This window comes from Rana temporaria, chromosome 2 (assembly GCF_905171775.1).
Source record: "Rana temporaria chromosome 2, aRanTem1.1, whole genome shotgun sequence".
Lineage (NCBI taxonomy): Eukaryota > Metazoa > Chordata > Amphibia > Anura > Ranidae > Rana > Rana temporaria.
The window spans coordinates 16,236,717-16,261,042 of record NC_053490.1 but is presented as its reverse complement, the minus strand read 5'-3'; the positions used below and the strand labels follow the sequence as shown (position 1 = coordinate 16,261,042).

The following is a 24,326-nucleotide window of genomic DNA, read 5'->3' as shown; positions in this document are numbered from 1 at the left end:
GCAAAGCAAGGCGTCTACTTAAAGATACACAGTTAATAGATAGCTGGAGGATAATGCACGCGTACGATAAGGATTATAGTTTTTTTTCTGCAAAGCATAAGACATACACAAGGTTAGACTATATTTTTTTAGATCAGAACATTCTCTCTAGGTTACGAGATGCAGAAATAGGATCTTTCACAATATCTGACCACGCGCCAACCAACTGCAGCATAGAATGGGGTGAGAGAGGCCCACGAGAATGGAACTGGAGAGTGAATGAGACACTCCTAAAAGATCCGGAATATGAGAAACAGATAGCCCAGGAACTTGATAACTTCTTTTCTACTAACGATCGGGATGAAACGCTGCCTATGAGTATATGGGAAACACATAAATGCTACCTGAGAGGAGTGCTTATTTCACTGGGGGCACACAGAAAACGTACTCAGAGTGCCAAACTCGATAGTCTGCTGGGGGAAATCCAATCGTTGGAAACGGTACATAAGAAACTACAGACGCATCAGATAGGAGAGAAACTGGCGAGATTGCGGGAAAAACTAAATCTTATGTTAACGGATAAAGCAAAAGCTACACTGAATAGGTGTAAAAGAACTTATTATGAATATGGGAATAAACCCAGCAGACTATTGGCAAATGCACTCAGAGACACGAGAGCCCGCAATCAGATCGAGCAAATTAAAACACAGGGGAATGGGATGGTGAGCTCTACACAACAAATAGCGGAAGCATTTAGAGAGTATTATTCAAACTTATATAATCTAGAAAAGCAGTGTTTAAGACCAGATCTAGTGGAAAGAGAAGAAGTTATCAAGGAATACCTAGCGTCCTCAGAAATGCCAAGGATACCCAAAGAAAGCGCAGAGAAGATAGACGGCCCGATTACTGTAGAAGAATTTGTGGGAGCACTGGGCGCCTTAAAAGCGGGAAAGGCGCCAGGACCCGACGGTTACACATTGCGATATTATAAAATCTTCGCGGAAAAACTGGCACCTAGGTATGTAGCGGCATTTAACTCGATCCGCGATGGACAGAGGATGCCGGCAGAAACCTTGATGGCAGAGATTGTAGTGATCCCCAAGGAAGGGAAAGATCCTGCCCAGTGCGCCAGCTATCGGCCAATATCTTTACTGGATGTTGATTTAAAGATTCTAGCGAAGATTTTGGCCGATAGAATACTAACATATATTCCGTTATTGATACATCCTGATCAAGTGGGGTTCACCCCGGGCAGAGAGGGTAGAGAGAACACTCAAAGGGTAATAAGCACAATATACCTTGCCCAACAACGCCATAAGCCTGCAGTTCTGATATCCGCGGATGCAGAAAAAGCGTTCGATAGGGTGGAATGGGGGTATTTAAAAGCAATGTTATCATATATCGGACTGGGGAAGGGTGTACAGAATTGGGTCACAAGTTTATACTCTTGCCCATCGGCAAGAGTTAGAGTCAATGGGAAAAAATCAGACCCCTTCCCTATTCATAATGGTACCCGGCAGGGCTGCCCGCTATCCCCAATTATATTTGTTCTTTCGCTGGAGCCTTTTTTAAGAATTATAAGAGCAAATAATGATATACGGGGTATCCGGGTAGGGGAGGTGGATTATAAGGTGGCAGCATATGCCGATGACCTACTGTTCACTTTAACATCCCCGATAACATCGCTTCCATGCTTATTAGCAGAAATAAAAAGATACGGAAAAATTTCCAATTTCAAAGTAAATTATAACAAATCAGAAGCAATGGGAGTTGAAGTGGACAGTGGATTGCGGCAACAATTAGCCAGTAATTTCCCTTTTAGATGGACGGAATCCCATGTAGAATATTTAGGGACAAAAATACCAAGAAATTTGGGCAGGCTTTATGAACTAAATTTTCTACCCTTATTAAAACAAATAAAACTAGATCTACTAAGGTGGGACAAAGAAACCTTTTCATGGTTTGGCCGAATAAACATAGTCAAAATGAATATTATGCCTAGACTACTCTATTTATTTCAGACTCTTCCCATAACACTCCCTAGGGGATTTCTGAAAGACTTAAGTTCTAAATTTACGAAGTTCATATGGGCAGGAAAACCGGCCAGAGTCCGGAGGAATATATTGATCTTACCTAAAGAAAAAGGAGGAGTGGGCCTACCAGACCCTATGGGGTATTACGAGGCTTCTCATCTTGCACGAGTTGTGGACTGGTGCTCACTCCAGACAAACAAACCCTGGGTGAACCTGGAACAAGAAGTAAGCAATATCCCTATAGAAGGAATGGCGTGGCTGGATTTGAAAAAAATATCCCAGTCTGCAAAGAAACATCCCATGATAAAGGCCACACTTAGAGTTATCAGAAGGATAGCTATGAGATCGAATCTGGTGAAGTGTATTGGCCCTATGACACCCATTCTGGGAAACCCGAGCTTTGAGCCAGGTATAAGAGACCGACAGTTTAAAAACATAAGACGGAAGGGAGCCAGTAGGTTGATACACTTTACGAGAGAAAACCATGTAATGCAGAGGGAAGATTTAGAGAGGGCATATGGAGATGATATAGATAGTTGGAGACAAAATCAATTAAGAACGTTTCTAAGCTCTCTGAAGATTCATGAGGCAGAAATAGGAAGCCTCTCTAAATTTGAGGAAATCTGTTTGAAAGGGGAACCAATGAGACACATGTTGTCTTATATGTACAATATTTTGACTGAAGTTAACGCCCCACAAGAGCTCGTCTTTATGCAGGCATGGGAAAAGGATCTGGGCATCAAGTTTACTGAGATACAGAAAAACAAGATTTTTGCATTCACACATAAGGCCTCAATTGCATCTAGGTACCAGGAGGGGGGGTACAAAGTCCTGACAAGGTGGTATAGGACACCATCAATACTAAACCGGCTCTTCCCTAATACGCCCAAAGTCTGCTGGAGATGCCAGAAGGAAGAGGGCACTATGATACACATATTCTGGGACTGTCGTGTGATAAGAGAATTCTGGGAGATGGTCTCGGAGACGGTCCTGGAAATCACCGGGATTGACCTGGGACATAGACCCGCGGCATTCTTGTTACTCGACATTCCCATAGCAATGGAAAAATATAAACAATCCCTAATACGCCATCTGATAACCGCTGCGAAGGCCTGTATACCAATCTTATGGAAAAACACCTCGTCCCCAACCAAATCGCAATGGCTATGTAGAATAAACGAGATACAGATGATGGAGAACCTCACAATGGGAATACAGGAACGAGAGGAGACCTACTGGAGGGTATGGACTCCATATAGGGAATACAGGGAGCGGAGCGGCTAGGGGGGGAAGAGGGGAGAGACCACGGCCGACTGTAATCTTTTTTTTTTTTTTTTTTTTTTCTCTTCATTTGATTCTATTTTATTTTATTTGTGGTGGGAAGGGGGGGGAGGATGATTAACAATCTCGGAGGCTCAGGACTCCTCTCTGAAGATGGTATAAGAAGACCGTGGTTATATACAAGAGAGGAGACCGGGGCAGTAGAAGGGGGATCAGAAGGGGTACAGGAGGTCGCAATATAAAGCATAAGAAATGTTAAGATAAGGAGTGCAATGTATGTTGTAAAGATGAAGCTGTACCTAGTCTGATTTATATGTAGAAAACAGATATAAAATAAAGAATTATAAAAAAAAAAGAAAATCCTGAGAAAAATCTTAAGGATTTTCTTCTGTGAGTAAAGGGACAAACCTGGTGTTTTACCAGTGTGAGCTGGTCTGTTTTGTTCGCCTCACTTTTTCCACTTCATTCAGTCAAGTTGAGAGGGGCCCCTCGTAGTCCGGGTCGCATGGCACTCGTTTGGAGGATCTCTCTCTCTCTTTCCCTCATCACCACCATTCCCATACACGCGTGCGCACAGGGGGCGTGCTTTTGTAAGCTAGAACAGTGGGAAAGCAGGAAGGGGGGGGTGGTTGCCGCTGGCGTGCACGTGCAGCACACACGCCGGCCCAAAGTACAGGCGCAGGGCGGGTGTTTAAAGCTCCAGACGCCAGAGCTCTGTAAAGCAAGAAGGACACAACAGCTTTGGGGCACGTAAGCACCTCTGTGTGGAGTGGATTCAGGCATACCCATAGATACCTACTCAGCATCAGGCTGTGCAAATTTAGCGGCATTTTAGTTTATTGCTGGACTAGCTCAGCAGTGGTGCACCTGTGTTTAGCAGCTTTTTAGCTTAGGACTATGTCTCCCCATAGAAGGGGTTCAGGGGCTGGGAAAAAGGGCACTAAGGTATCGCCATCTGGATCTGGGGGTCCTAGACATGCCAGCCTGATCTCATCCTCCCCTGAAAGACCTGAGGCAGCCGCACAGGATGAGCCATGGCCCCTGTCAGGCTTTGCAACCTCTCCCAATATTTTAGCTCCTGTATATGTCACTGGGGACTCTTTAGCAGCAGCATTGGAGGGTTTAGAGGGAAAGATAGCTGCTTTAATCGCAGCATCCTCGCAGAAAAGCAGAAAGCAGGATAGGTCCCCTCCCGCTGCTTTAGATCCAAAGCAGGGTACTCTTCAAAGGTCAAATCTCTAAGAGATTTGGTCTAGGTAGTAAAAACGAGGAAGGAGCCTTCCATTCGCCTTTAAGTGAGTGAGAAACTTATATAGCGCAACGCCTGCGAACTGAATCACCTCTGGGCGCATGAAGCTGTTAGGGAAAATGGTGGCCTTTTTCGAGGCTGTTCCTTACGCCCAGTTTCATTCAAGACTATTGAAAAACAGCATTCTGTCCGCTTGGAACAAGAGAGTTTAAGCCTTGGATCTGCCAATGCGGCTGACATATGAGGTGGTTGCTGGCCAAGAATTTGCAGAAAGGAAAATCCCTTCATCCCAGTTACCTATAAGGTTGTATCAACTGATGCCAGCCTTATGGGGGGGGGGGGCAGTCCTGGAAGAGGCTACGGTCCAAGGAAAATGGTCCAAGGCCGAAACGTTCCTGCCCACCAATGTTCTGGAGATCCGGGCAGTGCATTTGGCCCTCAGGGCCTGGACGTACAGGTTACAGGGTTGACCTGTCAGGGTACAATTCAACAATGCTAAAGCAGTAGCCTATATCAATCATCAAGGGGGCACCCAGGGGCCGGAATGCCCAAAGGGAGGTGAACCACATTCTGATTTGGGCGGAAAAGCATGTTCCTTGCCTTTTTGCAGTCTTCATTCCGGGGGTGGAGAATTGGCAGGCGGACTATCTGAACCACCAGCAGCTGTTTCCAGAGGAGTGGTCTCTCCACCGCGAGATATTTCTAGCCATATGCCATAGATGGGGTACCCCGGATATAGATCTACTAGCGTCCAGGTTGAACAGGAAGTTGGACACTTTTGTATCAAGGACAAGGGAACTAGAATGCGAATCGGATGCGTTGGTAATTCCTTGGGATCAGTTTTCTCTGATCTATGCGTTTCCTCCGGTTCCGCTCCTACCGCAACTTCTTCGCAGGATCAAGACAGGAAATAAACCAGTGATTCTGGTGGCTACAGCTTGGACCAGAAGACCCTGGTACACAGATCGTAAAGATGACAGTGGGAACGACTTGGGTTCTCCCACTACGCCCAGACCTGCTCTCGCAGGGACGGTATTTCATCCTTCCTTACGAAGGAAGGTCTAAATTTGACAGTTTGTCTGTTGAGACCTACGTCTTGAAGAAGCATGGACTTTCGGGTCCAGTTCTCTTTACTCTGGTCAATGCTAGGAATCCGGCCTCCAGGCTCATCTATTACAGAATCTGGAAGGCATATGTTTCCTGGTGTGAATCCAGGTGTTGACATCCTCGAAAATAAGAACTGGTAGAATTCTTGCCTTTCTACAGTTGGGGGTAGAAATTAAGCTGGCCTTGAGCACCATCAAGGGTCAGATCTCGGCCTTGTCAATAATTTTTCAAAGGCCGCTTGCCTCTCACTCTGGTTTGGACTTTTATTCAAGGGGTGTTGAGGGTAAATCCTCCAGTTAAATCTCCCTTGTGCCCATGCAATTTGAATTTAGTTTTGGCTGTTTTACAAAGACAACCTTTTGAACCAATGCGCCATATTCTTTTGGTCCTGTTGACAAGAAAATAGTTTTTTCTTGCTGCTATATCCCCTGCTAGAAGGGTATCGGAATTAGCGGCTTTTTCCAGTAAAAAGCCATATTTAATTATTCACAAAGACAGGGAGGTGTTGCATCCCCACCCAACTTTTCTGCCTAAGGTGGTTTCAGGATTTCATCTGAATCAAGATGTGGTCCTACCATCCTTTTGTCCAGATCCGCATTCTGCGGAAGAAAAAATATTGCACACTCTGGATGTAGTAAGAGCAGTCAATCGGAAAGCAACAGCTCAGATACGAAAAACTGATGTTTTGTTTGTGCTGCCAGAAGGTCCCAGAAAAGGCCAGGCAGTGTCAAAATCTACTATCTCTAAGTGGATTCGGCACGTTATTATCCAGGCCTATGGTTTAAAGAAGAAAATTCCTCCTTTTCATGTCAAAGAGCACTCGACCAGAGCTGTAAGTGCTTCATGGGCAGTGCATCACCAGGCCTCCATGGCTCAGATCTGCAAGGCTGCAACCTGGTCTTCATTCCATGTGTTCAAAAAATTATATCAGTGGATGTAAGGGGGCATGCCGATACCATCTTCGGGCGCAGTGTGCTGCAGGCAGCAGCATAGGTCCTCACGTCCGATGGCGGTCTGTTTTTTTGATCTGTGTCTCCCTCCCCTCAAGTTAAGCTTTGCTCTGGAACATCCCACTAAGTAATTATCAAGAGCTCTGTGTCCGGTGATGTACGAAAAAGAAAATAGGATTTTTTAAAACAGATTACCTGTAAAATCCTTTTCTTGGAGTACATCATGGAACACAGAGCTCCCCGCCCCTCTTATTGGGGATTTTTATATATGTTTTTTGATATTGCTTTACTACAAAAACTGAGGTACTCTCCATATGAGAAGGGTTATATAGAGGAGAACTTCTCTTTTAACCACTTCCCGACCGCCGCATGTACATATACGTCGGCAGACGTACAGGCACGTCCCTAGACGTGGGTCGGGGGTCCGATCGGGACCCCCCCCCCCGCTACACGCGGCGGTCGGGTTCCCTCGGGGATCGATCCGGGACGACGGTGCGGCTATTTGTTTATAGCCGCTCCGTCGCGATGGCTCCCCTGAGCTGAAGAACGGGGAGAGCCGTATGTAAACACGGCTTCCCTGTGCTTCACTATGGCGCTGCATCGATCGAGTGATCCCCTTTATAGGGGAGACTCGATCGATGACGTCATTCCTACAGCCACACCCCCCTACAGTTGTAAACACACACTAAGTGTACACTAAATCCTACAGCGCCACCTGTGGTTAACTCCCAAACTGCAACTGTCATTTTCACAATAAAGAATGCAATTTAAATGCATTTTTTGCTGTGAAAATGACAATGGTCCCAAAAATGTGTCAAAATTGTCCGAAGTGTCCGCCATAATGTCGCAGTCACGAAAAAAATCGCTGATCCCCGCCATTAGTAGTAAAAAAAAAATTTTTTATAAAAATGCAATAAAACTATCCCCTATTTTGTAAACGCTATAAATTTTGCGCAAACCAATCGATAAACGCTTATTGAGATTTTTTTTACCAAAAATAGGTACAAGAATATGTATCGGCCTAAACTGAGGGAAAAAAAAATTATATATGTTTTTGGGGGATATTTATTATAGCAAAAAGTAAAAAATATTGAATTTTTTTCAAAATTGTCGCTCTATTTTTGTTTATAGCACAAAAAATAAAAACCGCCGAGGTGATCAGATATCACCAAAAGAAAGCTCTATTTGTGGGGAAAAAAGGAAGCCAATTTTGTTTGGGAGCCACGTCGCACGACCGCGCAATTGTCTGTTAAAGCGACGCAGTCCCGAACTGTAAAAACACCTTGGGTCTTTAGGCAGCATATTGGTCCGGTCCTTAAGTGGTTAATTAGGGTGTGTCAGTGTCCATTCACCTGATGGTGAGCTATAACACACTAAGTAATTAACAAGAGCTCTGTGTCCCGTGATATACACCAAGAAAAGGATTTTACAGTTTTTAAAAATCCTATTTTTTTTAGTCACGAAATAAAACAACAAATTGTTAAAAAATTACAAAAATATTTTATTGATCATTAGATAAAATAAGAAACTCTATTAAAAACTATTTGGCAGATAAATAGCTTGATTTTTTTTTTTCAATACATAAAGACACCCTTTATTTCTTAATATACAAAAATTTGATAAATAACCAAAACCCATTACAACATATTTAACCAGTTGACAATTCCTTTTTTGTCTCAGAGACTCTAGTGCAAAATCTTTGTGCTGAGTTCCTGGGTCTGCACACCTGTTGTGCCCATTTTGAGGGGCATCCACCATCACTGTACTGAGTTCCTAGGTCTATAGATCTGTTGTTTACATTATGAGAGGTTCCTGCCATCCCTGTGCTGAGTTCCCAGGTCTTTACACCTGCTGTGCCCATTATGAGGGGTTCCCGCCATCTTGCTTTTGGGAGTGTTCAAGACATACAGTGTAAAAAAAAAAGACAAGAGGGGATTTAAGGACAAGCTGGGCACCCAGTAAGAAGGCCCAGTGGGCTACACCTATAACTAATTTCCATTTTTGGATGGACAAACTTTTTATATAGTCAACTGTATTTATTATCTGTCACATTTTAGTCAGTTTCTTCCTCAGCAATGGGATAGTGTATATTTATCGGTGTCAGAAGTGGTGCTAACGCTTTCTCTTGCCTCTTGCCCAGATGGCAAGGTCTATGTATACAGCTCTAAGGAGGACCCGGCTGTGAAGCAGAAGACCTGGGCCAATCTAGGATCTTGTACAGCGGCTGTCAGATGGATGGAGAAATATTACTGCTTCAATGGCATCAACTTCACCAGATTCGATCCAGTGACTGGAGAGCGGCTATCTCCCCGACCAATGGACACGCGAGACTATTTTGTGCAATGCCCTGGCAGAGGTGAGATGAGGAGATTAAGAGGATCCAAAATGATCTTGTTTAAACATGTCCCTTTTTTTTTTTATGCCAGGCTCTCAATGGACCAACTATGAATAATGTAGTTCTATTTGTTGCTAAAGTAAGCAGACAGTACAGAGAGTCGTGACCCCCACCAAGATATCACCTCTCACGTCTTGTCTGCTTCTCTTCCAACAGGACATGCACATAGTGCCCGGCAGAATGCTACCCATATGGCCCTCGTGAATCGCTGCAGCAATCGTCCGTTTGAAGCTTTAAGCTCAGATGACAAGTCCCGAACGTACGCCTTCCGAGGTGAGATCTCTCTTACATGTGCTGGGTGTCAGTAGATCATTAAATATGATTTATCCTGGATTACTAGACATCTTCTGTCTGAGGGGGAGTGCATTACTTATGGTACCTAGCTCTGAACATTTGTAGAGGTCTCCTGTCCTGAGTGGGTGCAGATCAACAGGTTCTCTGCCCTGAGTGGGATTGGATCACTTACTGTGAGTAGATCACTAAAGGTCTTCTCTCCTTACTGTGAGTAGATTACTAAAGGTCTTCTCTACTCAGTGGGTGTAGATCACTAAAGCTCTCTGGTCTTTAGTGGGAATAGATCACTAGAGGTCTTCGGTCCTCCGTGGGCATAGATCACTAGAGATCTCTGGTCCTCAGTGGTCATAGATCACTAGAGGTCTCCTGACCTTAGTGGGTGTAGATCGCTAGAGGTCTCCTGTCCTCAGTGGGCATAGATCACTAGAGATCTCTGGTCCTCAGTGGGCATAGATCACTAGAGGTCTCATGTCCTTAGTGGGTGTAGAACGCTAGAGGTCTCCTGTCCTCAGTGGGCATAGATCACTAGAGGTCTCTGGTCCTCAGTGGCCATAGATCACTAGAGGTCTCCTGTCCTTAGTGGGTGTAGATCACTAGAGGTCTCCTGTCCTCAGTGGGCATAGCACACTGGAGGTCTTATCTCCTTAGTGGGTGTAGATCACTAGAGGTCTCCTGTCCTTAGTTAGTGGGAGTAGATCACTAGAGGACTCCTGTCCTTAGTGGGAGTTGATCACTAGAGGTCTCCAGTCCTTAGTGGGTGTAGATTACTAGAAGCCTAATCTCCTAAATGGGTGCACATTACTAGCAGTATTTTGCCCTGAAAATAGATAGAGGTCCCCTGTCCTGAGTAAAAGTGGACCACTAGATTGTCCTGAATTTCTAGAAGTCTCCTGTCCTGAGTAAAAGCTGGTCACTAGATTGCCCTGGATCACTAGAGGTCTCCTGTCCTAAGTGAGAATAGATCAGGAGAAGCCTTGTGTACTAACTCCTGAGTGAGACAAGATCACTAAAGATCTCCTGTCCATAGTGGGTGTAGATCACTAGAGTTCTCCTGTCCTTAATGGGTGTAGATCACTAGAGGTCTCATCTCCTTAGTGTGTGTATGTCACGAGAGGTTTTCTATCCTTAGTGGAAGACAGAAGTAGATCACTAGAGGACTCCTGTCCTTGGTGGAAGTTGATCACTAGAGGTCTCCTGTCATTAGTGGGTGTAGAATACTAGAGGCCTCGTCTCTTTAGTTAGAGCTCATTACTAGCAATATTTTTGCCCTGAAAATAGGTAGAGTCCCCCTGTCCCGAGTGAAAGTAGACCACTAGATTGTCACTAGTAAAAGCTGGTCACTAGATTGCCTTGGATCAAGGTCTCCTGTCCTTAGTGAGAGTAAATCAGAAGTCTTGTGTCCTAACTCCTGAGTGAGAGTAGATCACTAGAGGTCTCCTGCCCTGAGTGAGAGCACATTACTAGTGATATCTTGCCATAAATATACAGTAAATAGAGGTCTGCTATCTTGGGCGAGAGCAGATCACTAGAGGTCCCCCAACCTGAGTAAGAGTAGATCATTAGAGGTCTCCTGTCCTGAATGAAAGTAGATTACTAGAGGTCTCCTGTCTTGAATCAGAGTGGATAACTGAAATTAGTATACATGTGCACAGAAATTTTTTTCGTTTTTTTTTGTTCTGTTTCGTATCGTTCCATAGGTTCGATCCCGTTCGTTTTTCGTAAGACGCCCGTTTTCCTGTTCGTTCCCGTTCGTTTTTCGTACGACGCGATTTTTTCGTATTCCGATCGTTTCGTATTTTGGTTACCGTTTTATTTTCGTACATGCGGGATGGTTCGTTATTCTGTTTAATTCATGTTCATTACTTGTTAGACAATAATTTTCGTGAATTTTTGTCATTTTGTACTTTCGTAAATATATTGCAGGATTCGCTGCACTTTCAACACGCGGCTCATCCATATTAACTATTGTTAAGCCCCATACACTTGGTCAGACTTTTTTAACAACAAACATAAAAACGATCGTTTTACCGAACGTTCGTTCGTTTTTAAACTCCATCAGAAAACCATTTTTGGGTTCCAGGTTCAAAAGTCTGGCCAACTGATCTCTCCCTTCAGACGAAAATCCACAGAAAAGTTTATTTGGCTTTACTGTACTACTCAGCACAAAAGAGAAGCTGCTTCACTAACTACACTCACTGCCCATTCAAATAAACGAAAATGACATCTTATAACAAAAGATTTGCATTCTGTATTTTGAAACCAAATTACGAACAGAAAAAAGGAATTCAGAATACAGAATACAAATCTTTTGTTATAAGATGTCATATGAACATAAAAACAGAAAAAGGAATCAAACAAAATACAGATTGAAAATATTTTGTTAGATGTCATATGAACATACGACTGAAAATCAAAATACGAACAGAATAAGGATTCAAACAAAATACAGAATGCAAGTCTTTTGTTATAGATGTCATATTCGTTCTTTTGCCGTTTTCGTTTTGTCGTATTTTCGTCGGATCGTTCGTTCGTATTTGCGGTTGTTCGTTATGCAACTCATTCGTAATCCCGTTCGTATTTTGGTGCTTACATTTTTTCGTATGTACACATTATTCTGCGGGTATGAAAATGAACATTTTCGTACGAAAATAACATTCGTACGAACGGGAATGCACATATCTAGAAATTAGGTCATTATAGGTCTTCTCTCTTGAATGAGAGTAGATCCCTAGAGTTCTCCTGTCCTAGTGGGAGTAGACCACTAGAGGTTGCCTATCTTAAAGCGGGGGTTCACCCTATATAAAAAAAAAAAAAAAAATTTTTTCCTCTAGCATTAAATTCGGCATAGTAGCGCGAGCTACAGTATGCCTATCTGTATTTTTTTATCCCCGTACTCACTGTGCTATTGTACATTGAAGATTCCGGGGAATGGGCGTTCCTATGGAGAGAGAAGGTGATTGACGGCCGGCCCTGGCACGTCACGCTTCTCCGGAAATAGCCGAAATAGGCTTGGCTCTTCACGGCGCCTGCGCATAGCCTGTGCGCAGGCGCCGTGAAGAGCCGAGACCTACTCCGGCTGTCTTCAGGGAGCGTGACGTGCCAGAGCCGGCCGTCAATCATCCTCCCTCTCCATAGGCACGCCCATTCCCCGCGGGAGTCGGAATCTTCAATGTACAATAGCACAGCGAGTACGGGGATAAAAAAATACAGATAGGCATACTGTAGCTCGCGCTACTATGCCGAATTTAATGCTAGACTGATGTTAAGGAGGGTGAACCACCGCTTTAACTGATAGTGGATCACTAGAGGATTCCTGTCCTGAGAAAGAGTAGAGTACTAGTGGTCTCCTGTCAAGAATGAGAGTAGATCACTAAAGGTCTCCTGTTCTGAGTGAAAGTAGATCACTCGTGGTCTCCTGTACAAATGAGAGTAGACTTCTAGAGGTCTCCTGTCCTGAGTGAGAGATATCATGATTTAGGTATAAGATGTGCTTCTCTTAAAGCATATTTAAACCCAAGAGCAAAGAGTAATATATTCACTTCAAGACACCTCTCCTTCTCCTCCTCTCCATGACATTGGGTGGATGTGTTCTGTCATAAAAAAAGATAAAAAAAAAAATACTAACTGATAACATTCAGCAGAGGGAGAAAGCGCAGAAATATATTTGATTATATTTTTATAGATTCTTTTTGTGATTGGTGTAAAGATTTGATGACATAGAATCTTCTCCCTCTCGGCAGGTGGCTTTTACTTCTGCCTGGACACCAGAAAGGACGGCTGGCACGCATGGCCTCTTGGTCACACATGGAGGACCCTGGAAGGAGTGGTGGATGCTGCTTTCTCATACAGGAACCATATGTACTTTATGCAGGTGAGTCTGAGTGTCCTCTATCAAATGACAGCCGTTCAAAGTTTATCAACCAATATGGTTAAAGTACAACTGTACCTTTGGTAAAATTCTCCTTTCAATGCATATCTTCCCCAGAGTGCTGCTGACCCGGTCTAGCACTTAATTTAGTCCCCATTCCAGCAACTGTACCTATGGAATACTTCTACATTAACTCTGGTTGGGCCAGTGGCGGCTGGTGCTCAAAATTTTTGGGGGGGGCGCAAAGGAAAAAAAAAATTGCAGTCTCACTGTGCCCAAACGCAGCCACTGTTACATGCCATCAAACGCAGCCACTGTGCCATCAATTTGCACCACTGTGCCATGCCATCAAACGCAGCCACTGTGCCATCAATTTGCACCACTGTGCCATGCCATCAAATGCAGCCACTGTGCCATCAATTTGCACCACTGTGCCATACCATCAAATGCAGCCACTGTGCCATCAATTCGCACCACTGTGCCATGCCATTAAACGCAGTCACTGTGCCATGCCATCAAATGCAGCCACTGTGCCATCAATTCGCACCACTGTGCCATGCCATTAAACGCAGTCACTGTGCCATGCCATCAAATGCAGCCACTGTGCCATCAATTCGCACCACTGTGCCATGCCATTAAACGCAGTCACTGTGCCATGCCATTAAACGCAGTCACTGTGCCATCCATTGTCACCACTGTGCCATGCCATTAAACGCAGCCACTGTGCCATAGATTGTCACCACTGTGCCATGCCATTAAACACAGCCACTGTGCCATACATTGTCACCACTGTGCCATACATTGTCACCACTGTGCCATGCCATTAAACGCAGCCACTGTGCCATCCATTGTCACCACTGTGCCATGCCATTAAACGCAGCCACTGTGCCATCCATTGTCACCACTGTGCCCTTTAATGGTCGCCGCTGTGCCAATTGTCCCCACTGTGCCCTGTAAATTGCTTCCCCCCCACCCCCCCCCCCGCCCGGCACTTGCCTTTACTGGTTTTAGGCATCCACGTCCCACGATGTCTTCTCCCGCCCTCGATGACTGACAGGCGTCTCAGCCAATCAGGTTACCGGTAGCCAGAACCGGCCAACCTGATTGGCTGAGACGCCTGTCATCTTATTCAAGGGGCGTACAGTCTGTGCGCTCCGAGAATAAGTTTACGGGACCCGAGGGCTGTATTGGGAAAGCCTATCAGAGCTGTTGGCTTTGATAGACATTTCCGTACAGCCAACCAGCTGTCGTTATTCAGATGGCCGGACATGAGCGCCGACCATCTGAATAACAGCGAAAATAACATAGATTCGTGCAATGCATGAATCTATGTTATTTGACTCAGTGGCGGTGAGAGCCAGAGGGGGCGGCGCCCCAGCGCCCTCTATGGACGAACCGCCACTGGGTTGGGCTCAGGGCCACATGACCACTGCCATGCATTGTTTTCAGGTCTTGTACTCAATGGCTATCATGCGACTAAGATTCCAGCTCCATTTCATGAAAGAATATTGAAATTTCAGTGGTGCCCTGTGCATATAAAGAGTAGAGTCTCCAATGTGCCATCAAAGCTGCCCAGAGCATGGAGATTGACGTGAACTGATTGGCCAATGTCTATCTCCACCTGGAGATCTCCAGAAATTCATTGCAGAAGGACAAGCTGGACACTCAGTAAGAAGGTACATGCACTCGGAACCACTACATGTCATGAGGTCTGCTCCTCTACTGGGAGTTTTGAGAAATTAAGGTAGCGACTGGGTAGAGGAACAGTCTCCTGAATGAAGCTACTGACCATTTCTTTTCAAACAAAAGTTCAATTTTGACCAGTGACCAATGTGTGGCTTATATTATATCCCTCTAACTTTTCTTCAGTGAGGAAAAACCTGCCTCCACCCTTCCTTTGGCACCATCCATTCCACATTCCACCATCCTTCCATTACCACAAAAAGTTAACCCAACATGCAGGCAGCTGTACAATGCTAACCATTTTACACAAAGTCATGCAGTTGTCTTATTCGGCTCTTAAATTTTGTTGGGAGACGGTACAGATTTAATATGTATGCATTTATGGTGCCTTTTGTATGTAGCACTACCCCTATAGGTGTTGCAGGTGACAGGGTTCCCCACTGCTGCTCAGCCAGGCCACAAGTAACTTCCACATTTTCTCAAGACACAAGGAACAGTCTTTAAGCTTTGTTTTTAAGTTTTATCGGGGGTAATAATTTGGATGGGTATAGGAATTGTGGGATGCCCAACTTGATAGCAACAAAACCAGGAACAACTTCCTCCCTATATACAGCTTCAATTGATTTGTCTCCTTTACTCTGTACAACTCTATTTGATTTCTCTTCCTTGGTCTGTACAGCTCTGATCGATTCCTCTTTTAGTAGCTAACAGTCTCTGTTAGATCAGCAACAGCCCGTTAGGCTCGATTCATCTATGCATGTTGCTTTTGAGCATTTCTGCAGTGCTTTTTTACTGTGCTTTCCACATTTTTTTAATTGCGTTTTTACCGCAATTTGCATTTAACTTTTTTTTTCTTTTTTACATTCACTGTATATAGCCGGTTTCTAAGAAGCAGGCTGGGAAGCCGTCCACCACTTCCTTAGCAACTGTTGAGTCATCAGGCTTCTCCGCTGACAGCCGAATGTAAAAATATTTTTGGCAGCAAACAAAAAAATTTAAAAAAAATGACGTGGGGGCCCCCCAAAACCAAACCCTTTGGTCTGGTACAGATTTAGAGGGGATATCCCATGGCAAAATAAAAAAGAATGGAGTGGGACCCCCCCAAAATCCATACCAGACCCTTATCTGAGCATGCAGCCGGCTGGTCAGGAAAGGGAGGCCGCATGCCCTCAACATGGGGGTAGCTTTGGAGCAAGAGCCTCTTCATGACAACCCTGCTCGATGGTTGTGGGGGTCTTCGTGCGGGGGAATTTTTCAGAATCCAGAAACCACTGTTAAGAAGGGACCCTCAGATTCTGCAAATGAGTATGAAGTGCGCCGTAGACATCGGCACTCGTCTCTTTTGTAAATATCTCCTAAACCGTGGAGGTTTAGGAGATATTTACTGCACCAACAGGTAAGCCTTAATCTAGTCTTACCCAGAGGCGTATCTAGTGAAAATGGCGCCTATGGCAAGCACTGAAACTGCGCCCCTGTCAAAACATTGGAAACCTTTCAGATAACCAGGGACAGGGAGGGATGCAGTGCGACGAGGACATAGAGGGACACTGGGGACCACTGGCGGCTGGTGCTGAATCTTTTTTTGGGGGGGCGGCGCAAACAAACTGAAAAAAAAAAAATCAATTGCAGCCACTGTGCCATCAATGGCCAGTCATAGGCCGTCATGGGGGCACCTGTCACGCCCCTTCCCGGGCCAAGTAGCAATATTAGCAATTGCTGTGCCGGCGCCGCGCTTCAGCAGGCCGGCCGCGATGCCGGGAGCTACATTAGTGCGGGAGGCGGCCACAGGAGGACGGGTGGGGGTTTTTCCGTGCAGGGGGTAGCTTTTTGCCACCCCCCTCCCCATGGCGCCCATGGCACTTGCCATGGCTGCCATACCCTAGGTACGCCACTGGTCTTACCTGTAGGTAAAAGTGGTTTACAGGGTGTACAACCACTTTAAGAAACACCTTCTTTCACTATGCCCATTAATCATTGAGTCACCATGACACTCTTTGCTTGGTACATGTTCTTCAACCCACAGAAATCTGTCCCTACCATGATAGAGCCAGTTGGCTGTATTTGCCCCCAGCCCAAATGTTCCCAGTCCTCCCCTGATTTGGATATAGCGAAGACAATTCTCCATTCATCCTTTTTGTCAGTCTGATCATTTTCCATCCATTCAGTTAGTCACAATGTTGCCTTTTCCCTTGGTCCTTCTCCCCTCCTTTTTGGGCTCCTTCATTCACCCTATGGACTCCTCTCATCGTCCTTTTTTGTAATCCTTCATCCTCCTCATGGAAACCACCTTACTTCCCTATGGAATCCTCCTCACCTTTCCATGTTGAACTTCTTCATTCACCCCATGGACTCATTCTTACCTCCTGGTTTTGAACTCCTTTATTCCCCTTGTGGACTCTTCCTCACCTCCCTTTATTAGACTCCTTCATTCACCCCATGGACTTCTCCTCACCTCCCTTTGTTGGACCCCTTCATTCACCCTAACATTGACTATTTCCTATGAGCTAGCTAACAATGTTCAAGCTTTTAAAAGGCATTTGTTTCCTTATCAGTAGGGTTGTCCCGATACCGATACTAGTATCGGTATCGGGACCGATTCAGAGTATTTGCGGGAGTACTCGTACATGGCTGCATAAAAAAAGTATCGGTACTCGTACTCAGTCCTAAAAAAGTGGTATCGGGACAACCCTACTTATCAGGTATAATGCCCATCTAAAAAGCTTGCATTACCTCAAGTCCAAACCTTCAGCATGCTATATGTATAAAGCTGTGACATGTCATGTGACTTTCTATCTTCATCTTCCCTCCCCCCAGGGGTCACAAGTGACCATCTACTCAGCTGATCAGATCTACATCCCAGTTGCCGGATATCCAAAGCCCATCCAGGATGAGTGGGAGGTCCCGGGGATCACAGCAGTGAATGCCGCCTTCACCTGCCCCCATTCCAGTGACCTATATCTCATTAGAGGTAAGCGTCTCATTGCAAACACTGGGCAGATAGGTTCTTTCTGTGTGCACAGGTGGCATTGTCTTTATATGCTTCCTGCAAAATATATAAGTACCTCTACTTGCCAATTGCCCTAATCAGTAATATGGACACCACCAGAGTGTCTCTACCAGACCTGCAAGTAAGATTCTGTTTATGCATGTCTGCTTGGATATGTTTTGCCATGTGTGCCAGCCTTGTTGGACTTTCACTGTTTCATTGTGCCTACAGAGCCGCTAGTCTAAGCATCGGTGTGTTTCCTTTACCTGTATAAGAGGCTAGGTTTTGCGCAGTGGACTGTTTTGTTTGTGAGCAATCCATTAAGGATCTAATCCCTAATAGGGACTGGTAGTGTTCTTCTAAGGATCTGGTAACTGATGGGGACTGGTAGCAATCCAGTAAAGATGTAATCATTGACAGGGACTATTGGTGATCCAGTAAGGATGAAATCGTTGATGGGGACTTGTAGTGATTCTGTAAGAATTTTTGATGGTTATTTATTTGTAGTTATCCAGTAAGGGTCTAATCACTGATGGGGACTTATAGTTCTCTAGTAAGGATTCAGTAATTAATGGTGACCTATGTCACTGGTGATGATCTAATTATTGATGGGGACTTGTAAAGATTTAGGGCCAGATTCTGAAAGGACTTACGACGGCGCAGCGCCATGTACGCCGCCGTAAGTCCTAATCCGACCTGTCGTATCTATGCGCCTGATTCTTAGAATCAGTTACGCATAGATATCCATTAGATCCGACAGGCGTAAGTCTCTTACGCCGTCGGATCTTAACTGCATTTTTTTTTTACCACTAGGTGCCGCTTCCTTCGCATTCCGCGTCGAGTATGCAAATTAGCTAGATACGCAAATTCCCAAACGTACGCGCGGCCGACGCAGTAAAGTTACGACGTTTACGTTAGGCTTTTCCCGGCGTATACTTGCCCCTGCTATATGAGGCATAAGTGCGGCGTACCAATGTTAAGTATGGCCGTCGTTCCCGCGTCGAAATTTGAAAAAGTTACATCGTTTGCGTAAGTCGTCCGTGAATGGGGCTGGACGTCATTTACGTTCACGTCGAAACCAATGACGTCCTTGCGGCGTACTTTGGAGCAATGCACACTGGGAAATTCCACGGACGGCGCATGCGCCGTTCCGCAAAAACGTCAATCACGTCGGGTCACAGTAGTTTTACATAAAACACGCCCCCCTGATCCAAATTTGAATTAGGCAGGCTTACGCCGGCCGATTTACGCTACGCCGCCGCAACTTACGGAGCAAGTGCTTTGAGAATACAGCACTTGCCCGTCTAAGTTGCAGAGGCGTAACGTAAATCTGATACGTTACGCCCGCACAATTTTACGCGGCTGTACAAGAATCTGGCCCCAAGTACGGATCTAATAATTAATGAGGGCTTACAGTTATCCAGTAAGGGTCTAATCATTGATAGGGACCTATTGTGATTTACCAATGATCTGGTAATTGATGGGAACTGGTAGCGATCCAGTAAGGATCTAAACGTTGATGGGGGCTGGTAGTGATCCAGTAAGGATCTAATCGTTGATGGGGGCTGGTAGTGATCCAGTAAGGATCTAATCGTTGATGGGGACTGGTAGTGATCCAGTAAGGATCTAATCGTTGATGGGGACTGGTAGTGATCCAGTAAGAATCTAATCAATAATGGGTATTGGTAGTGATCCAGTAAGGATCTAATAATTGATGGGAACTGATAACCATTCAGTAAGGATCTAGTCATTGGTGGGGACTGGTATTCAGTAAGGATCTAGTCATTGGTGGGGACTGGTATTCAGTAAGGATCTAGTCATTGGTGGGGACTGGTAGTGATGCAGCATGAATCTAAATATTAATAGGAACTGGTAGTGATTCAGTAAGGACTTAAACCGTTGATGGGGACTGGTAGTACTCCAGTAAGGATCTGGTCATTGATGGTGATGGGATAGGCTTGGTGTGGGAGCTCACCTTCTCTCTTCTGCAGGCAACAGAATGTTCCTGGTGGACCTGAACACTCGGAAGCAGTCTGGAGCAGCCAAAACAATCATTCACTCGGAGGTGGACAGTGCAATGTGTAATGCTCATGGACTGTACCTCTTCCATGGTCCTTCCTATTACCACTACAAGGATGCAGAGGAGCTGCTAGCTGCCACAGAGGCCCCTGCCGCTGGGAACATCGCCTCCTACTTTTTGGACTGCTAGAGGAGAGCGAGGAGCCCACATCACCCGTCACAGATCTACACAGCGTGCATATGGAGTTATTACCTGGTTATTTAAAGGGGAGTTCCACCCACAATTTCACTTTTTAAATATAAATACCCCTGTAATACACAAGCTTAATGTATTCTAGTAAAGTCAGTCTGTAAACTAAGGTCCGTTTTGTTAGGTTGTTACAGCATTTAGTTTATAATCTAGAAATAGACAGTGGCCATCTTAAGTGTGGGCATCATGAAGCCAGACTGTATGACTTCCTGGATTTCAGCCTTGCATATCTCGCACATGCTCAGTGCTACACAAGCAATGTAATAGGTTTCAGTCAGGTTTGCAAGGACTACTGGGAAATGCCTATCCCAGAAACCCTTGCGAATAGCCTTGTGACTTAATTGCCTAGGCTAATAAGGAGGAGGAAGTAATGAAGGATTACAAAATAAAGGTATTTACAAGCAACAAAATAAATAAAAATTGTCCATTCTGAACACTATGAGATTAGGGCATGCAGCACAGACAAACATAAAAAAAATGGGTGGAACTCCACTTTAACTGTAATACTGAGAGACATCCAACAGTAGTTTTATTACAAGGAATGCCTAATAAAACGAAAAATAAAACAAGTATTGTCTATAGTGCTTCTTTATTAGCAAGAACCATTAGTGCTAAATGCAAGAAAAAAAAATGTATAATAATAATGTAAAATACACTAAAGCCCTGTACACACGATCGGTTTGTCTGATGAAAACGGACCGATGGACTGTTTTCATCGGACAAACCGATCGTGCGTGGGCCCCATCGGTTTGTTTTCCATCGGTGAAAAAAAAATAGAACGTGTTTTAAAATCTTCCTATGAATAAAAAACCGATAGAAAAAAAACGATCGTCTGTGTGGAAGTCCATCGGTCAAAAATCCATGCATGCTCAGAATCAATTCGACGCATGCTCGGAAGCATCGAACTTCATTTTTCTCAGCACGTCGTAGTGTTTTACGTCACCGCGTTGGACACGGTCGGATTTCTTTCTCGTACATCACGGGACACAGAGCGGCATATTCATTACTATGTGGGTTATATGGAGTACCTTCAGGTGATGGACACTGGCAATCTCAAACAGGAAATGCCCCTCCCTATATAACCCCCTCCCATAGGAGGAGTACCTCAGTTTTTACGCCAGTGTCTTAGGTGTTGGTCATGGTTTAGCTTGCCTCCACATCCTTGGGATTAAGGTGGGCTAACCGGTTCTGTCCAAAGGCCTCAGCGCTAAAGTGGTCAGTAACCGGACCCCAAACCAAAGGGGTATAGCCCATAATGCTTTTCTTTTTAGAGAGCTGGACCCTGGGCCCAGAACTTAGAAACCTTTGGGGGCCTAATGTTTCTGTTGCCAGAGTGCTATATGGGCCCAGGACAGTGGATCCTTCATAGGAACCCAGGGCCTGAAGGTCAATGCCCCACGGAGATGGGGGAAGATTGGGCCTCTTGCTTTGCAAAGTCCTGCGGCATGGAGCAGGTAAGTGAGGGGAAACTTGCGGAACTTGGTTCTTAGCAGGTTTTTCTGGGGGGTTCACAGGGGACATGCCTAAAGTTATGCGCTGCATCTGGCAAAGTAAGTCACATGTCTTAAAGATAGGATGGCTCTATGTGTATTCCCCATAAAAGGTGAACTCCCTGGTAGTATTGTAAACATTGAGAAAGAAGCCTGTGTGTGTGTGTGTGTAAAGAGAGCTGTGCTTACCTGCAAAGCCTCCAGGCGATTGCTGCCATGGTTTTTCCTCCTAGCCTGGAGACAGGACAAACTGCCTCCTCGTGTGGTCTCCTTCCCCCCACCCCCCCCCCGCCGGCGGGCGCGCGCGCGTCCCCGTGATATGGGCGCAATTTCGCGCCGTTAGCTGAGGGGGGAAGGGCGGGCCAGCATGTTAAAGGAAGGGGCGGCCCTTCCATTTGTTCCCAGCTCAGTGTATGCTGGAACTGAGAGAGGAAGAGACCAGAGCGGCAGCACGGGGCGCCGAGGACACACAGTGGCCGAAACAGATATTACAGTCTTCAATAAGACTGTCCTGGAGCCTAGAGTTAGGCTGTTCTTTTCTATCTCAGCAGTTTTTTGGCAATACTACTAAGGGGGACAGAATGTTTTTTCTCTCTTGGGTTTGAAAAAAAAAAAAGAAAAAAAAAAACCATTAAAGGGAAAGAAGGCATTTTTTTATCCCCCAAACGGGTTTTTGGGCAATAACTATTTATAGTTCCAAACACCAATAAGTTAGCGGGCGTACCTCGGTATTGTACCATGGCGTCTGGTTCAGAGGGTACAAGAGGTGGGGATTCCCCCAGAGAGTCTGAGGTCTCGGACAAAGTTATGCCGCTGCTTTCCCGAGAGGGAGCCTTGATGGGACCATCGGGATCTGGGGCTGGCACGGGTCAGTCCAACCCTAGGGTGGTCACGGACGAGGTACTGTCCACCTCCTTAAAAGAGATGGAAAAAAGAATGGAAAAGATGATAGCCAAGGCTATGCGGGGCAGAAAACGGAATAGATCTCCGTCGCCCGAGCGTGGACCCTCAGAGGAGGAGGTCCTTTCCGCAGGGGAATTGGACGACCTCTTGGACAAGGACCAAGCAGGTTCGGGGATCGAGGATCCGGATACAGGGGAGTCTGGGGCAGCCTCCCAAGGGGAGAGCTGGTGGGTTCAAGCCTTAACGGACTTGGTCCATAGTGCATTCAACTTGCCAGTACCAGATCTCCAAGTATCGACTGTTTCAGCTTTGGGCTCACTAAAGGCGCCTCAAAACAACGCAGTTTTTCCGATCCATCCTCTGCTAGAGGAAGTTATGTTCCAAGATTGGACCAAGCCAGATAGAATCTTTTTACCACCTAAAAGATTCTCTGCCTTATATCCTATGGAAGATAAATTTTCCAAGAGATGGGCAACCCCGGCGGTGGACGCAGCCATCTCATGTGTTAACAAATCTTTAACATGCCCTGTAGAAAACATACAGGTGTTCAAGGATCCGGTTGATAAACGCTTGGAAGCACTACTTAAAAGCTCCTTCACTACTGCAGGGGCAGTAGTGCAGCCAGCTGCGGCTGCGATTGGGGTTGCACAAGCATTATCGGATCAAACTAAGCAGATGCTTAAACTTATTCCTGCCCAGCAGGCAGAAGAATTTTCTGATGTCCCTAGGGCCATACGCTTACGGTAGATGCGATTAAGGATTCTATCCAGCAAGCGTCACGTTTATCGTTATCCCTTATCCATATGAGAAGACTCTTATGGTTAAAGAGCTGGGAGGCCGAGCCCCCATGCAAGAAGCTCCTGGTAGGGTTCCCCTTCCATGGAGGACGACTCTTCGGAGAAGACCTGGATAAATACATTCAGACCATTTTAAGCGGCAAAAGTACTCTTTTGCCAACCAAGAAAAAATTTCAGGGGCCTGCGTTTAAACGACAGCACTCCCCTGGGCAGGGGCCCTCTAATGCCAAACAGTATCGACGGCCTCCTGCAAGATCAAACTTTAACTTCAACAACAAATCGCAGGGACAGGCCGCTAGAGGCAAGAAGCAGTGGTTTCGCAAACCAGCAAAACCAGCCCCCAAGCCGACCTTATGAAGGGGCGCCCCCACCCACGAGGGTGGGGGGAAGGCTGCATCTCTTTTCAGAGGTTTGGGAAGCCAGCATTCCCGACAGATGGGTACGGTCTTCCGTGGCTACGGGCTACAAACTAGACTTCCTAAAGTTTCCTCCTCCTCATTTCCAGGAGTCAAGGGTTCCAAACGATCCGGAGAAGGGAGCCGCATTAATGACGGCATTGAATCATCTACTCTCCCAGGAAGTAATAGTAGAGGTACCAGTCCTAGAACAAGGGCTGGGTTTCTACTCCAACCTATTCATCATCCCAAAGTCCAACGGAGATGTCAGGCCAATTTTGGACCTAAAGATGGTAAACGCATACCTAAAGGTCCGCTCATTTCGGATGGAATCCGTGCGGTCAGCAGCTGCCACACTCCAGAAGGACGACTTCATGACATCCATAGACATAAAGGATGCCTACCTTCATGTTCCAATTTATCAGCCACATCAAAGATTTCTACGCTTTATGGTGGCTTCGCGTCATTTCCAATTCGTGGCGCTTCCCTTTGGGTTGGCTACGGCCCCCCGGGTGTTCACGAAGGTCCTAGCTCCAATCCTAGCCAGGCTAAGGATCCAAGGGGTCACGATCCTAGCATACCTGGACGACCTCCTAGTCATAGATCACTCGTCTCCTGGCTTGGAACGAGCAGTGGCCCTCACGGTC

At 45.6% G+C, this 24,326-nt stretch overlaps 1 protein-coding gene across 2 annotated transcripts in view; it reads left to right on the top strand.

The window, feature by feature from the left end:
• HPX (hemopexin) overlaps window positions 1-20,664 on the top strand; it is a 74,630-nt gene extending 53,966 nt beyond the window's left edge. Inside the window, exons 6-11 of one of the 2 annotated variants that reach the window (XR_005747316.1) lie at window positions 8,740-8,955; window positions 9,151-9,267; window positions 13,029-13,159; window positions 17,654-17,807; window positions 19,817-20,104; window positions 20,588-20,664. Coding sequence is in view for 1 of the 2 variants with exons in the window: in XM_040339878.1 (XP_040195812.1) it covers window positions 8,740-8,955; window positions 9,151-9,267; window positions 13,029-13,159; window positions 17,654-17,807; window positions 19,817-20,034 (836 nt within the window). In the remaining variant the exon portion in view is untranslated. Of the gene's footprint in view, window positions 1-8,739; window positions 8,956-9,150; window positions 9,268-13,028; window positions 13,160-17,653; window positions 17,808-19,816; window positions 20,119-20,587 lie in introns of those variants that run through there. The other variant, XM_040339878.1, reaches the window with a different exon arrangement.
• Window positions 20,665-24,326: the final 3,662 nt, after the last annotated feature.